The sequence below is a fragment of the Larimichthys crocea genome, chromosome X, assembly GCF_000972845.2.
Source record: "Larimichthys crocea isolate SSNF chromosome X, L_crocea_2.0, whole genome shotgun sequence".
Classification (NCBI taxonomy): domain Eukaryota; kingdom Metazoa; phylum Chordata; class Actinopteri; family Sciaenidae; genus Larimichthys; species Larimichthys crocea.
The window spans coordinates 17,215,005-17,230,483 of record NC_040020.1 but is presented as its reverse complement, the minus strand read 5'-3'; the positions used below and the strand labels follow the sequence as shown (position 1 = coordinate 17,230,483).

The window sequence follows — 15,479 nt, the reverse complement described above, 5'->3', positions numbered from 1 at the left end:
GAGAGTGTCTCTAGTTCTCCTTGGCCAAGCGTCAATAAATAATACAGCATAAGACATCAGAGGCTCCTGAACACTTTCTTCCCTCCTGACTTCACCATTGACCTTTGACTTCAGCAATTTCTCCACAACACCCCCAATTACTAAATTAGTTAATTTTCATTCTAAATTTGGTCATTTCCAGTTAATTCCCATGAATCTCCATTAATTCCCATACATTTTCATAATTGCCATAGAATTGTCTGATTCAGAATATTTCCAAAATTCACAAGCTTAACTTCCCATTGAAATTTTCTGGAAATTTACCAGAACTGTTCCAATCCCTTGGTGCAACCCTATATATTATGGTTATGTATAAAACAACTAAAGGCAGGATTCACGTGCACAATTACCTTTCTCCAAATCATCTCCCACAGCTCCAGGACCATGCATGTTGAAGCTTTCAGCAAAGATAGATACCTCCATCCTAAACTCTTGAATCTTCTCTGTTGTAACCTTTCAGTATAATGAGGGGAGAAAAGAAAGTAATTGTAAAAACAAAAACATTTCTAAAACAAAAAAACAAAAAAATATATTTTAACCAGATTGTGTTCTGTGGGTTTGATGCCTTACTGCAGTAAATGATTTCTTCACATCTGTCAGACTTCGATCCACTTGTCTGGACTCAGTAAACAGGTCACTCCACATCTGGTCAATCTTGGCCACCAACTCTAGTTCCTCCTCTCTAATCTATAGAAAATAGAGCATAAATGTTCAACAAGGCACACAATGTAAACTTGCTTTCAAGGGACAATGATTTAGCATTAAACACACATTACCTCTACATTGTACATGGCAAGTGTTCTGTATCTTTCCTGGATATCAAGGAACCTCAACTGTACATCCAAAGACATGTCCCTGATGGCTGAGATGGTTTTAAAGACAGACTTCAGGTCTTCAATAGTGTCAGGGCTCTGTTTCAGCATCTCAGAAAGTTCCTGATGTATAAAATAGGCATAAGGATAAATCATATATAAAAATAAAATAATATTTATTGTAAACATGCTTGACACAAATAATGGAGCATGATTTAATACCATCAGTTCATCTCTCAAATTGAAGAGATCCTCTTTGGCAGACTTGTTGAGCAAGCTACCAAGTGAACTGATCCAGGACTCAGCAGTCTTCTGCACTATTTGAGCCAGAGGCTGCAGGTTTAGATGGACAATGTGCTCATTCCTAAACAAAGGCTCCAGCATCACTTCCTGTTTCATATGAGAAAGGGACTGAAACTTATCATCATACATGACACAGGATGGTTTTCTTGCAGCAAACTTTTCATTGACAATGCTTTTGTTTTTTTCCCAAAGGGGCCGATAGCGTTTCCAGTGGTTAAGGTATTGATCCACAGACAGGAGCAGCCGCTGGATGTTCTGGGACACTGACTTTGCACTCTCATTTATCTGAGGATGTGGACACACTTCACTGAAGAAGCTCAATATCACCAATTCCTCTTCACCATCCACCCGTTGTGGTTTGCACTCAATACAGGTCCCATTCATCCAACGCACAAATTGCTGAAACACAAAAATATGGACAGAATAATGTTACATTTTCTGTATTGGATTTTTTTTTAATGCATGATACTTAAGAGACTCTTGATGATCTCACCTTGGTGCTCTCTACACAGTTTCTGATGCACTGCATGGTCACCCGGTAGATCTCATTACTTCTAGGCTGCAACACAATCTCAGGGGCAGAGAGAATGGCATAAATTTGGAAAAGAGCAGTACTTCCCATGAGTGCCTTGTCAAACGCCTGGATGTTCCTAAATGTGGATGTCAACAAGAGGGATGTTACAGTGGTTGAGTCAGACCATGTGCTGAATTTCAAAGAGTAGCAAATACTACTGCTTGCAAAGTAGGTAACTTCAAAAACACGAACATCATGTAATTACCTTAGCACCATTTTTATAAGCGAGTCATACACTCTGCGCTCCCAGTATGTGTAATAATCTTCCATGTCTTTGGCCTTGCCAGTGGTGGTTTCCATGACCAAATGTTCTGTCTTAGTGATGAGGGGTCCAATATCAGCATATTTCCTACTCAGCAATGTCAAGGTTTTGGCCCGCTCTTGCTCAGTGTGTTCAAAAAACTCCTTGACAGCTTGAAAAGACATGCAATCAAGTCAATGAAAACAAGTTTGAATCCTTATACAATAATTATTACATCCAATATGTAATATCCTTCTATTAGTTCTACCTGGTAAGTCGTTGGATTTATCTGGTACGGGAAATTTCAGTAAGTTGGCCATTTCAATGGATTGCAACTTGGATTCAATATCTCTCTCATTGTTCTGAATCTTATTGACAACTGACTCAAACTTAGAGACAGCCTGCATGCCTCGGTTGATGAAGTCTTGGATGCCTAAAACCAAAAACATATGATATCAATTTTATGGACAATATTAATTTCAACAGACATTTCAGATTCTGTAAGCAACATACTCAAAGAATTCCAGTTGACTCTTTGGGACCCATAATACAGTTCTTTTCTGACAGCTATGATCCGCTGAGCCAGTATAATGGACTTTGTCTCACTCAGGCTGTCCATTACAGAGTGGTAGCAGTTGACCATCTTCCATAGATCAGCAATATAACTAAAAAAAACAAGGTTAAAACAGGTCAGGTCAGATATTACATTAATCAGTGGTTTTGTGGTTTTGTATAAACGTAGCTACTGGTGATTATCATTACCTCTGGAATTTGTCCCGCTGTAGAGCAACGCTTTCAGCCTGTTGAGGCACAGAGTAGCCCAGCGAGTCAAAGTAGTATACTTCAGAAATGATTTCCATGAGCTCTGGAGGAAAGTTCACTATGTATCGCACATCCCGTCTGCCTGATTTATCTGGTGGGACATCCTTAAAATGAGAAAAATCATAACAAAGGAGAGCATATGAAGAATTAATCTACCCATTTTTTGCACAATACAAAGTAAGAATTGTAAGTGAACATCGAGAGATACATACCGGTCCTGTATTCGTGACCAACAGGTTTTTTTTCATTAGCAATGGAATCATGTGTTTTGCCTTAGCCAGCCAGTCCTCATACTTCTTCACCGCATAGTCCCTGAGCTGCACTGCCATTTTCTCATACTTGTATATGGCCTGAGCAGATTGCAGCAAAAGTCACTTAAAGGCTTTTAATCACATTCAGATGTTTGTACAGTTTAATATTTACACTGACCTACATAGCTGGACAACAGTGAAATAACTCACCTCGTTTCTCTGTTCACATCCCTGCATCTCCGGCGCTTCCAAGAAGGGAAGGATTGTTTGTTTGGTGCGGTAGGAAAGTGATCGGGCCCACCTGATGGCTCCTGCCACAGGAGGCTCGCCCTTACTTAGCTCTGGGCTGTCTTTCTCTTCCTCAAAGATTTTACATATATTGTCCACCTACAAACAAAGACACAAAGGCATTCTACAAAAGTACTTGAGCGCTGGTACAGCACTTTCAACAACACATTCTCTTCTGGAAAAGTAGAATATGAAGAATATGAGCCTAGAATATGAATCTGGTCATAGTTTGCAGTACACACACATGTGTATATACATATTTGATAGTATATTAAATTTGTCTACAAAGTGACATATCAGTACCTCTTTGCAGTACTGAGTCAGAATGTCATTAAACTTTCCCATCAAATGGTTATTGATGACCACTCTGGAACGGATGTGTTTGAATTTCAGGAGCATCTTAAAGGCGGCTGCTGAAGAGCGCAGTGTCTTGAAAGACTGATCAATGAAGTTGATGGCCTCTCTTTCAATATCCTGAGCAAACACAAGCAGGACGTAATTCAGCTTGATAACTCAGGTAGTAGCAAAATACAGAAATTGGTGCAATTATATTAGTACAAGCTAACAAGTACATTGAAACTAAATTGTAATTTTGGTCTATAACACATTTTCTGAATTCTAAACTCACCTGAACTTCAGAGTTGAAGTCCTGCATGACAACTTTCCATCTGTTCATCTCACAGATGTTGAAAGGATTAAAACTGACACCCTCAATGGGCAATATCAGACTGTTCACTCTGCACAGCACATCATCGATGCCTTTTGGGTCACTGGTCACACTTTTAAGTTCTGGACCAAAAATGTTATTGAGCTCCTCCAAAACCTGCACAGCATAAATCCATGGGAAGGCATTCAGAAAACAATGTTGCTTTTTTTATGCATTCACAGGTTTAGTAAATAAGTGAGAGTAATAATATTTAAAGATATGAACACTGACCTGCAAAACATTGTACAGGTCCTGGCAGACAGAAGCCATGTAATCAGTCCTCCTGAACAGTCTCTTCCGGTCAAATTCCCAGCGTGAATTCCTGCTTGATTTTTCAATTTCAGCACGAATCCTAAAGTAGGATGACTTCCACTGGTCCAGAACCTGCTTAGCAACATGCACCTTGGATTTCGCCTTGTCGCTCTTTTCTCTGTCCAAGGCATAGCACATTGTTAAACTTATTAAAAAAGACAATGGCATTAAGGATATGGAATTAGAAGGGTTAATTGCAAATTATGTTTATGTACGTAATTATAAAACTTCACAAAACAACCTATTTGAATCAATTCTGACTGAACTATGAACTTCCAGTGTAAAATTTTAATGTACTGCATATCCACACATACTTGAATAGTGTGTGGACATTAATTGCTTGATCCACACGTTCACACAGCTGCCAGGCAATGCGCTCCATTAGAGGGACCATACGCTCATTGGTGTTATAGTGACAAGACATTATCCACACAATCTGCAGGCTTTCCATCAGAGGATTGATGTTCTCCAGGATCACACCAAAATCTGCTCCAGTGGCCATATTCTACAGCAAACAAAGGTGAGGATGGCAGAGTAAGATTAAATATTGTTGGCAAGTGTGTTTTTGTAACTACTGGTTCTTGGTGTCAACAGAGAAAGTTCAGCAAGAACGTGTTTATAAAAAGTTCACCGTGAAGTGTCTTTCCATTGTGCCGAGGAAGCGTAAATTATCATCTGACTCCACGCGGTATTTGGTAAGTTCAGCAACTGTTCCTTCCAGGGTCTGAACGACACCTGCATCTGCTTTGGTCATCACCTCCAAGATCTTTTTCACCACAGGGTGTTTAAGTTGCTCACTCTGAGCATTCAGGATGGATGAACGCTCCTGCCAAAAAGCTATCTCAGCCAAAGGGCCGGATGCCTGGAAGAAAACAGAAAGTGGATGTTTCACATTGGTCTTATATGACTGTTTGTGTTTATGCTTTCTTCTACCCAATAATTAAATTTTGAGCTAACAGGGATTTAATGACTTGATAATGTTTCAGACATTTCAGTAGCAACGTAACAGCTATACATGTGAATGTTGGACATGATCCCAAGTCATTCAGCGAAAGTTTAACTTCAACTTGCAGTGGTTGAAATACAGAATATAAGGAGGCTCACAAACCTGTGGCTTTTTGCTTTGCTGCTCCTCGATAACAACGGTAATCTGAGTCTGCCAGTTCATCACACACTGCTCCAGCTTCTCTACCATCTCTGGATTAGACAGCAGTACATCCACCTCAGGCTCCAGGTCTAGTTCAGGGATGTGCATCGTAATCTCATCTGCAACACAGAGGTTGTTCTTTAGATCTTACTGGTTAGCATGAAATGTTATGAAATGGACATGAAATACAAGGAGAGCACAAAGTCCTCTCATGGCAGCGACAGCACAAAAGATGATTAAAATGTGAGGGAAGAAATGGGGAATGCCAAAGTCCTTAAATTTCTTCAGAGCCTAACACAATTTTTTACTTGTTTCATGAAATGAAAAAATAATGAGCCATTGGTTTATCTAATAAAACAAACCTTGAATCTGAAGTTTCCTTTGGAAAGTTGAGTTGATCACTCCCAAAAACTTGCATGCCCTGTTGAGCAACTCATCACGAACCGTGACTTGTCTGTTTGACTTCACTGAGCTCTCCTCCTGAGGAGAATCTGCCATGCTTTGATATCCAGTGCCAGTCATCATTTGTTGGGCAGAAAGTAAGTGCATGTACACCTGACGAGACACAGTCACAATATGCATTTTGACATGTTTTCTGCTGTTGTTACATTACATTTTGATTTGACTTGATTTGGCTGTCAGCTGTTTTGTGAATTTTTTTACATTTTACTTACATTGGCAAGACTGTTTCTAAGCACAAAAAGAGGATCTCCATTAAACAAGCCAAAGTCAAAAAGTCTGGGCATCAGGTCATTGGCCTCATTCATGTCAGCTGGTTCATCAATGGTCTCTTTTCAAAACACAAATAGCAATCTCTTGGTTAATCCTTTGTCATGTGCAGTAGAGGCTGAAACAGTTTTTTTTTTTTTTAAATTAATACTGAACTGTCATCTCACCATTTATGTTCCTGATAAAGTAGAAGACACTGGATTTCAAAAATCTCTCTGGATATTCATTTACTGCTGCATGAAGCTCAATGCGATAGACCACTTGAAGCTCAGTCCTCTGAAAACCCAAAATCAGACATGGATTTGAACAGTTTTATCAATAAAACACTAATACGTGATTTCAAACAGCTAGAATCTGAAAACGGTTAAGAAGGTTAATTAAAATGTCATCTCACATCGTTGAGTCCTTCTTCATTTGTCTCCTCCAAGCCTGAAAGTACCTCTGCTTCATCTTGGATCCAGGACGTCTCAGGATATGCAGAGTCTCTATCATTATTTCTTGCTGAAAAGAATCCACATTACAACATTAATTGATAGACTGATACTCCCACCATGTAAGAAGGAACACTACCACAGACATTTTTTTTCTATATATTTTTTATTTATGGGTAATTTCTTGCCCACCTTGAGTATATGAGATGCTGTGACAAGTAAATTTCCCTGTTGTGGGATACTTTAGGTCTTCTAATTTCTTATCATATCATATCTTAACATAGACCTTTTTCACAGCAGCCATTTTGACATGAAATAGTTGGGTCAACACAGGTGTTTCCAATGGTACAAATTTAGGCTTCATTCCATTTACTACAGCAGAGACTTTCCAATGAGCCAACATGCACCACAGCAGCACCCTGACTCTGTTTGACCTGAATGGAACCAAACCTTAATTAGTATCTGTTGTGGAGAAATTGCTGGAGTCAAAGGTCAATGGTGAGGTCAGGAAGGAAGAAAGTGTTCAGGAGCCTCTGATGTCTTATGCTGTATTATTTATTGACGCTTGTTCAAGGAGAATTAGAGACACTCTCAAAGTTCATTAGAAGTGCCTGAGTCGGTCTCACATTCTGCTGAACTCATCCTGGAGGATAGACTTTAAACCCAAAGATAACACTACAAATACTATACGCCCAGAATTAGTCAAAGAGAATATCTTTACCCATGCAGGTGTTATTGTCAACCTATTCTAGTCTGGAGACACAGATGTCTGTTTATGTTAAAGAAACATCTAGTGTCTAGGAAGGCAACACTCTCTCTGTCTCCCTGGCCACCACAATGTTGAAATAGACTGGCACCTACTGTTCTCAATCAAAGCCAATCAACTAATACTGCAGAGGACCTCAAGGCCCACACGTGACCTTGTGTTACCTAAGGATAGAAAATTCCATAAGAGTATCATTGGAAACACCTGTGTTTACACTGCTATTACATGTCAAAGTGGCTGCTGTGAAAAAGGTCCAATGGTGCAAGCATTAGTGTTATCACAGTTAGATAATTGCTCAGTGATCTGATCTAACACAACAGAAGGTAATTGAAACAAACTACAGGTGGCTTTTGTCAAGTAGGAAGCTGCCATCTATGAGACGCTTTGGTCCTTTAAAAGTTATTTGAACAGGTAAAAGGAAATATAGCCATCAAGCCATTCTGAGGCATTAATATCCTCTCAGCCTTTAAAAGGAATGACATTATCTGACACTTTTGTCAACTTACCAACTGGAATCTTAACTTCAATTTCTTCCTCTCTGATGGTTTTGAAAAACATAAGACATGATGGCACGTCTTCCACAGAGACATCGTCCAAATACCGGATGATTTTCGTCTCTTCTTCTCCATCTCCCCGACTTAGCAGTTCGTCGAAACTGTTGGGACCGTCCGGTAAACCGAAACCGACAGACACGCGTGTCCGTATCCACTCCACTCGTAAATCGTCGTGAACCATGTTTGTCGATTACAATTAGTTTAACATGTTCACAGTAAGGAACCTTAAAGCGTTAACTGCTTTCGGTTGATAGTCTGTCCCAACAATCGTGTTGTAGTTTCTCGTTGCCAGGCAACCATCAAACGTCCCATGTTTGCTGTGCAACCCAGAGTGTTGACTGGAAGGCAGCTATCTCTGCCTGTCTGTGAGGTTTCTCTCAAACCTTTGAACGCACATGTCCAACTGTTCAATGTGTCAGTGCTTATTGCATAACATGCTGCTCTCTAACAAGGTGACAAGTGTGTGATCCATATATGTTCCTGTTCATCATGCTGTTCACATTTTGACTAATGATGTGTCGGTCGCGAACGATCCCCCCCCCCCCTAATCTGTGCCTCACTGTCTCCTCTCCCTGACACTCTCCCTCATGCCATGCCTGTTCTCACACATCTTGACCAATCACGTTCGGCTTTCAATTAAAAAACTGGAGGAAAAAAAAACTAGTGGGAAAAAAACTTTTTTTGTGTGAAAGCTGCACGTAATTGGTGAAAAGATGTATAGCAGCATACACTGCAGGGGTGACAGACACACACACACACACACACACACAGCGGTCGCGGAGGACGAACAGGACAGGAGGGAGACGAGAGACATTATTTATTACATTATTGCATTAAATTAATTAAATAGTTTTATTTATATAGCACATTTTTACACCGCATGCACTGACCAAAGTGCTTTACAATGTCAAAAATAAAATAAAATATAATAACATTTTAAAATATAAAATAATAATAACAGCAATAATAAGAAAATAATAATAATAATTAATTAATAAAACCAATTAATAAAATGTGAGGAGCTGTTTGGGAGCCGAAAGAGCCGGCTCCTTATAGTATGCAGAGCCAAAAGAACCGGCTCTCCAAAAAGAGCCGAAATTCCCATCACTAATTTTGACATCATGACACCAAGACGACACCTAACAATCCATCAACAGTACATGGTCAGTGCGAGGCTTCAAACAGCATGTTGCTTTTAGTCTTTAAATGTATTTAATGTACTATATTCTAATCATTTATTTTTCTAGTATTTATTTAATACTTTATTGTATAACATAGACTACACACATACATTGTGTTTCTTTGAATAAAATAATTTGGCCTTTGTTCTTCATTTACATGCAATAGATAGATTGCCTATTGTACTTCCTGTGCAGGATAATTATTATTGTGGTGGTCATTGTCGTTTGTATTATTGAGTGTGCCTGAAAGAGCACACTCTTTAAAACCTCTTGGGCTTACTCTTCGTCTTCCGTTTCTTCCGTGTTTTTTTCGGTTCGCTTCTCCTCCCAGAGTTTTTATCGCACACAAAACGGGTATCAAAACGACCAGCTCGGCTGGGAATCGATGGCTATGACTTTTCTAAGAGTTTCGGCAAACAGTTTTGCCAAAAATCGCCAAAAACCACGCCAAAAAATGAATGGGTGTGTATTGCGAGAACTTTGGAGAGCTAGAGTGTGTGATGTCATCACCAGAGTGGACAGGGAGAGAAAAAGTCATCGAAAAATAAATTTGTAAACTGCGATTGTGGCCTCAAATGCACAGCTACAGACATGATTTATACATAGAAACGTAGGAAAATTTGTCGTCTCACTCACATTCGCCTGCTAAAGCTGTCAGATATATAGTTTTGGCGTGACACGCAAATATGCGCCAGCAACTCCCATCCTCAGCCTCATATACTCCCATGTTAAAAAGGCGGGAAATTTTCTGGAGGAAAGCAGAAGTAACGTTTCTCTCAATTGCTCCTAAGGGCACATTTTTTCATTTATCGACACAAAACAACTATGTAGACGATCAGGAAGGGCTCATCCTGCCTGCGGTTAAGCCAGTTCAATGATTGGAAATACGGTTTGGCCAGAAATCCTTTCTCTTCGAGGGAAGGTCTCAGCATTTTCTCTCAGTCTGTGTCAGGATTTGTAACTGACATTTTAACAGGTGCAGGTTAGCTGCTGCTGATTAGGTCCTGGTTGCTTGGCAGACTCAGCCTGCTTGAAGGAGGAGAGGGGGGAGGGGCCAGCAGGCAGAAGCCTAGCGACGGCCATTTTAGTAGTTCTTGGCACTTAATTTGAACTTGTCTGTCTAAAATGGCAGACAGAGACAGCAGAGCAGCTAGCGCGTTAGCTGTAAAGACATGCTATTTGCTAACATTAGCAACCAGTGCTAAAATTAGTGCTAATTAACATTAGCCACTAAAAATGAAATACATGTTAACTGCTAACATTAGCATGTTAACATGCTAATGTTAATTAACATTAGCCACTAGGAATTAAATACATGTTAATGTTAACATTCTAATGCTAATTGCTAGCGCGTCACCGCATCAGCGCTAACATGTTAATGTTAACATGCAAATGTTAATTGCTACTGCTAACATACTAATGTTGATAATGCTAATATTAATTGCTAGCGCATCAGCGCTAACATGCTAATGCTAACATGCTAATGCCAACATGCTAATGCTAACATGCCATTCCTGTGTTATGACTGATGGTGGAGTTTTAAACAATTCAATTATTTAAATATATTTTGGAATACATGACTTACTCTCTGTCATCCTGTGTCGCACTAACTTTTCTGCATGGCACCTCTATGCCCAGAGCCGTATGTGGACTATGCGGATGCATAGGGCCCCGCAGCCACCAGGGGGCGCCCCAACCTGCAAGTTTGGGAGACCTATAAAAAAACAAACCAATATCAAATATAAAATAAAATACATTTTTAATCCTTTAAGTAACTTATTTATTTTGTACAGTTCTGGATTGGTGGGGTACGACGGAGTATTAGGACCACATTTAAATAAATAAAAAAAATGGAATTAATTACAAGTCGTTATTAAATATGGCGAGAATTAATTACGAGATTAAAGTCGTTATTAAATATGGCGAGAATTAATTACGAGATGGCCGATGTGCCAAAAGATGAAGTATTTCCTTGTTTGTGAAACCTATGCTATAGTGGCCCTTTGTCACTATCCGCGCATGCTGGTGGTTTAAAGGGCTTGTATGTGTGCCAGTGTAGGTGTAGGTGCATGCAGGTGTAAATGCATAACACAGCCAATGTCCAAGCATTACTGATTATATGTTGCAGGTTTATTAGGCTACACACAGCCGACTCAAAAGTACTCACTTTCACAAACACACAATTCTGACCTGCGGCGTTACACGCCATGGCACGGTCAAAAACCGTATGGATTCCCCAGCGTGCGCCCCTGCGCTGATTAACCCACCTACCTATATAGATTCAAACAATGGCCTAAATAGATACTGCCACCTACTGGCACAAATGTGTACAACACTCATGAACACAGAAAATGATCAATCTTACTCCTACATAATCCTGAAGTACAATTCCACGAAATGCTCCACAGCCCTCATTTTAACAACTGTCCTGTCCTGTAAAACAACAGGATAGAATTTTTACGACTTTATTCTCGTAATTAATTCTCGCCATATTTAATAAGACTTTAATCTCGTAATTAATTCTCGGCATATTTAATAACGACTTTATTCTCGTAATTAATTCTCGCCATATTTAATAACGACTTTAAACTCGTAATTAATTCTCGCCGCATATTTAATAACGACTTTAATCTCGTAATTAATTCCTTTTTTTTTTTTTTTAAATGTGGCCCTAATACTCCGTCGTACTGTTGTAATGCAACATATACTGATTCAATAATTCTAACATGTGCTATTGATTTATTCGGTCAAAATATGTGATGTTGAAACTGAAAAGTTTTAAGTAACTATGAAATTATCATTTAAAGTAGTTTTTACATAATCTGTGGAAAAGTTCATATCAATCAAAAATATCAAAACAAGAAAAAAATTACCAGCACTCAAGTTAGTACAACTTCTAAACAAATTGTAAGTAAGAATTTCTTTATACAATTAATTAATTAATTTCAACATTCAGGTTCACATAATTTCAGGTTCAGGTTTGCAGCCTGTCTGTAAACTGCCACTTCAATGATGTAGAGCAGACTGTTGCCATCTAGTGTCCCAAACATTCACTTACATTACAGCAGAGCTGTTTGACTGTTACACTGTTCTGCAGCGTGTGTGTATGTTTGTAGTGGTGCTAATGATATTTTTATTCGGTTGAAATCTTTTATGAAATCGTTTATTTAACAGAATGTGATCGCATAGAGGGGTTTTCTAATGCAGATTTTTTTTGTTGACGTAATCGCTTACCTAAACTAATCGTTGCAGCCCTAGTTGTATGAGGTAGGGGAGACCAGGGACAGTAACACTTTTTGCATTTTTCTCAACAAATCAGAAACCCTTGATATTAGAATATCCAATTTAATATATTTAAAAGCATTAATGTGTCAGCTACAACAATCAGTTGTTTTATAATTTAATTTGCAAAATTCATCTAAATAAAGTGGCTGCAATGTTACTAACATATCTACATGACTACATAAATAAGTAATAAATAATTCATCTTAAATATTACTTAGCATTGATGTTAATGTTATTGTTAATTCATTTAAGTTCAGATAATGGTTAGCTTTTTCATAGTAGGCTATGTTTAAAAATCACAACAACTTAGTCAAATTACAAAAAAAATGTTTACTTGGAACATTAATATATAAAACATGAATATATAAAAGAACAAGGGGGAGGGGAATGCTAATTGGGTGTGGTGGGGGACTTGATTAACATTAGTGAAATATGTATGTGATAAACATGAACATCCTAAACATGAACATCCTAAAAAAACATCAACAGAGAAACTCGGACAACATTCCAACAACTGAGCAGGCTTTGTGGTCCACACTGGTGAAATCACTCAGATTCACAGTTGTGGCAAGTGTAGAAGTCACTCCCAGTTGTGCAGTCCTTGTGTAGCTCTCCAGGCACACAATGCAAAAGTCGTCCTCATCAGATGACTCCTTGTTTTTTGTTTTTTTTCTCTTCTCAGTGAATTTCATTTTTCTTTTGGCCTTTGACTTGCTTTTTCTCAGCTTCCAGCTGTAGCTTTACTGGGGTATCTGTCAGTACAGCAGTTGTTCTTCTTCTTCTCAACTTTGCAGTGTTTTTTCTTGGTTTAGCTTTTGGGTGTGGATGGAATCAGGTGAAAATGTACCCCTGCTCGATGATGATGGTTCAGGAGCAGGGACCACACCAGGGCAGGAAGCATGTGTTGTGGAGGATGCCACAGTTTCTTCAGTAGATGTGGCACCTGAAGAGGCAGTGGAAACCTCTGGTGTTGGCAGTGGGCAGTTAGTAACAAAGGATGGTGCATAGTCGCTGTCAGTGAATATATCCCGATTGAAAGGCCAGATTCCAGTACACTCAAACCCTGCTTGAATATTGGATGGTGAAGCAGCCCGGGGGAGGGCGCTCTTCACAATGCCTGGGAGATCATAAATAGTCATTGTTGTTTTATTAATGAATTCAATATAGTTTTTTTATCACTTAAAAAGTTAAACAACAAGTATGCCAAAAAATGGAGCCTAAATATTTCTCGTCTCCTACTTTTCTAAATTATATTTAGATTTAAATTACATTTCGCTGCTCTGTTTATGTCGAACTTGTATGCCTGTATTTTATTTATTTGCCTCTATTTTGTTGTTTTGTTCTTGTGTTTTTGTTTAATGATTTCCCTAACTGTTGTTTGCACTCAACACTGTACTATATTTTTCTCTCTGTATTGCTGATATTATTGTCCTCTTTGAGAGTTTGTATTAGATTTTGGTATTTTGCTTAATAAAATAAATAATAAATAAATAAATAAATAAATAAAATAAATCAATATAAATAATAAATAATAAATAGTCATGTTTCTCCTGGATGAGCTTTCATAACCCATAAACAGGCAGAGAAACAGCCTGTTCTCAGTAGAGCATAGCAGCTTTTAGACAGCTGAAATTCAGGACCATGGATTAGTTTGGGGCAATACATTTAGAATACAGTGGTGTTGGACTTCTGACAGCGGTGTGAATTTGATTAAAAATGTATAATATGGGACCTTTATATTAGATTAGTAAATTAAGCGTGTAATCTTATTGTAATGTAATTCAGGGAATCAAATTTTCTCATCTCAATCAAATTTTGCAATCTTCACTTGGTGATTTTTAGCCAGCTAAGTTATGTTTTTATGCATTAAAAGTGTCCAGTGAATCAACAAAACACATCTACAATTAACAGGGTGAAAGACACATTACACACAGAGAGTCGAATATACATGTAGATCAAAGTTTTAGAGTAAATCAGATGTTTAGAAAGTTTACATGAGTAATCTCACTCAATCAGGTCAGTTTTTGGAGCAGAGCTGGAGGTAGCAGAGATGAAGATGCTGAGGTTCTCTTTGGGAGTGACCAAGATGGATAGGATCAGTACATCAGAGGGACAGCACATGTTAGAGGTTTTGGAGATAAAGTCAGAGAGGCCAGAGTGAGATGGTTCGGACATGTCCAGAGGAGAGATAGTGAATATATTGGTAGAAGGATGCTGAGTTTTGAACTGCCAGACAGGAGGCCTAGAGGAAGACCAAAGAGGAGGTTTATGGATGCAGTGAAAGAGGACATGAAGGTAGTTGGTGAGAGAAGAGGATGCAGAAGACAGGGTTAGATGGAGGCAACTGATTCACTGTGGCGACCCCTGAAGGGAAAAGCTGAAAGGAGAAGAAGAAGAAGACTGTATTTACAGTTGAATGAGTGATGCTGACTATGTGTTATGAGAATATAATACTTGTATACTAATACTTAATATTTGTGTCAGTTAAACATAATGCCAGCTAAATAAAAACATTGTGAACTACTAACAGCCTCATACTTAATGTTAGAGAAAGTTTTATTTCCTGCATCAAATTTTTAAATGCACAAACAGTAGACTGCCCTCCTCATATAATACCTCTCAAATTTGAATTTATTTAGCCTATTTGTAGTCTAAGACAGGCAGGCTTGTGTTTCACTGGAAGAATTTATATGTTTATGGACTCAAATGACTCGTAAGATCCGGATCTGTTTAGAGAGTAACTCAGAAAGATTCGAATCCCTAAAACGATCCGAGTTTGACATCTCCACAAAAGACTGCACTGGCAAACAAGTACAACAATTTAAGAACAATGCTTTTTAATGTAAAATATCTGTTAGAGAGCAATCAGATAAAGGCAGAAGGATGATGTGAAAAGAGAAGTTCTATAATAACATTGGAAAAAAATGGGATAACAAATGATAAAAGTGGACAAACTATCAGAACATGCTAACAACAGCATGAGACATCTAACAAATGTATAGATAATAAATCATAACATATCAAAATAGATTTGTATA

General features: G+C 38.4%; 1 protein-coding gene across 1 annotated transcript in view; it reads right to left on the bottom strand.

Moving 5' to 3' along the window:
* The window catches only part of dnah10 (dynein axonemal heavy chain 10), a 36,310-nt gene extending 28,017 nt beyond the window's left edge, over window positions 1–8,293 (bottom strand). Inside the window, exons 1-22 of the mRNA XM_019268890.2 lie at window positions 7,928–8,293; window positions 6,619–6,725; window positions 6,392–6,500; window positions 6,170–6,285; window positions 5,858–6,050; window positions 5,457–5,614; window positions 4,980–5,210; window positions 4,663–4,853; window positions 4,268–4,466; window positions 3,959–4,153; window positions 3,634–3,804; window positions 3,253–3,429; window positions 3,004–3,141; window positions 2,732–2,895; window positions 2,483–2,634; window positions 2,238–2,402; window positions 1,934–2,141; window positions 1,648–1,804; window positions 1,074–1,553; window positions 816–974; window positions 610–726; window positions 390–492 (exon numbers count right to left, since the gene is read on the bottom strand). Coding sequence (XP_019124435.1) covers window positions 390–492; window positions 610–726; window positions 816–974; window positions 1,074–1,553; window positions 1,648–1,804; window positions 1,934–2,141; window positions 2,238–2,402; window positions 2,483–2,634; window positions 2,732–2,895; window positions 3,004–3,141; window positions 3,253–3,429; window positions 3,634–3,804; window positions 3,959–4,153; window positions 4,268–4,466; window positions 4,663–4,853; window positions 4,980–5,210; window positions 5,457–5,614; window positions 5,858–6,050; window positions 6,170–6,285; window positions 6,392–6,500; window positions 6,619–6,725; window positions 7,928–8,156 — 3,919 coding nt within the window. The 5' untranslated portion in view covers window positions 8,157–8,293. The remainder of the gene's footprint in view (window positions 1–389; window positions 493–609; window positions 727–815; window positions 975–1,073; window positions 1,554–1,647; window positions 1,805–1,933; window positions 2,142–2,237; window positions 2,403–2,482; window positions 2,635–2,731; window positions 2,896–3,003; window positions 3,142–3,252; window positions 3,430–3,633; window positions 3,805–3,958; window positions 4,154–4,267; window positions 4,467–4,662; window positions 4,854–4,979; window positions 5,211–5,456; window positions 5,615–5,857; window positions 6,051–6,169; window positions 6,286–6,391; window positions 6,501–6,618; window positions 6,726–7,927) is intronic.
* Window positions 8,294–15,479: the final 7,186 nt, after the last annotated feature.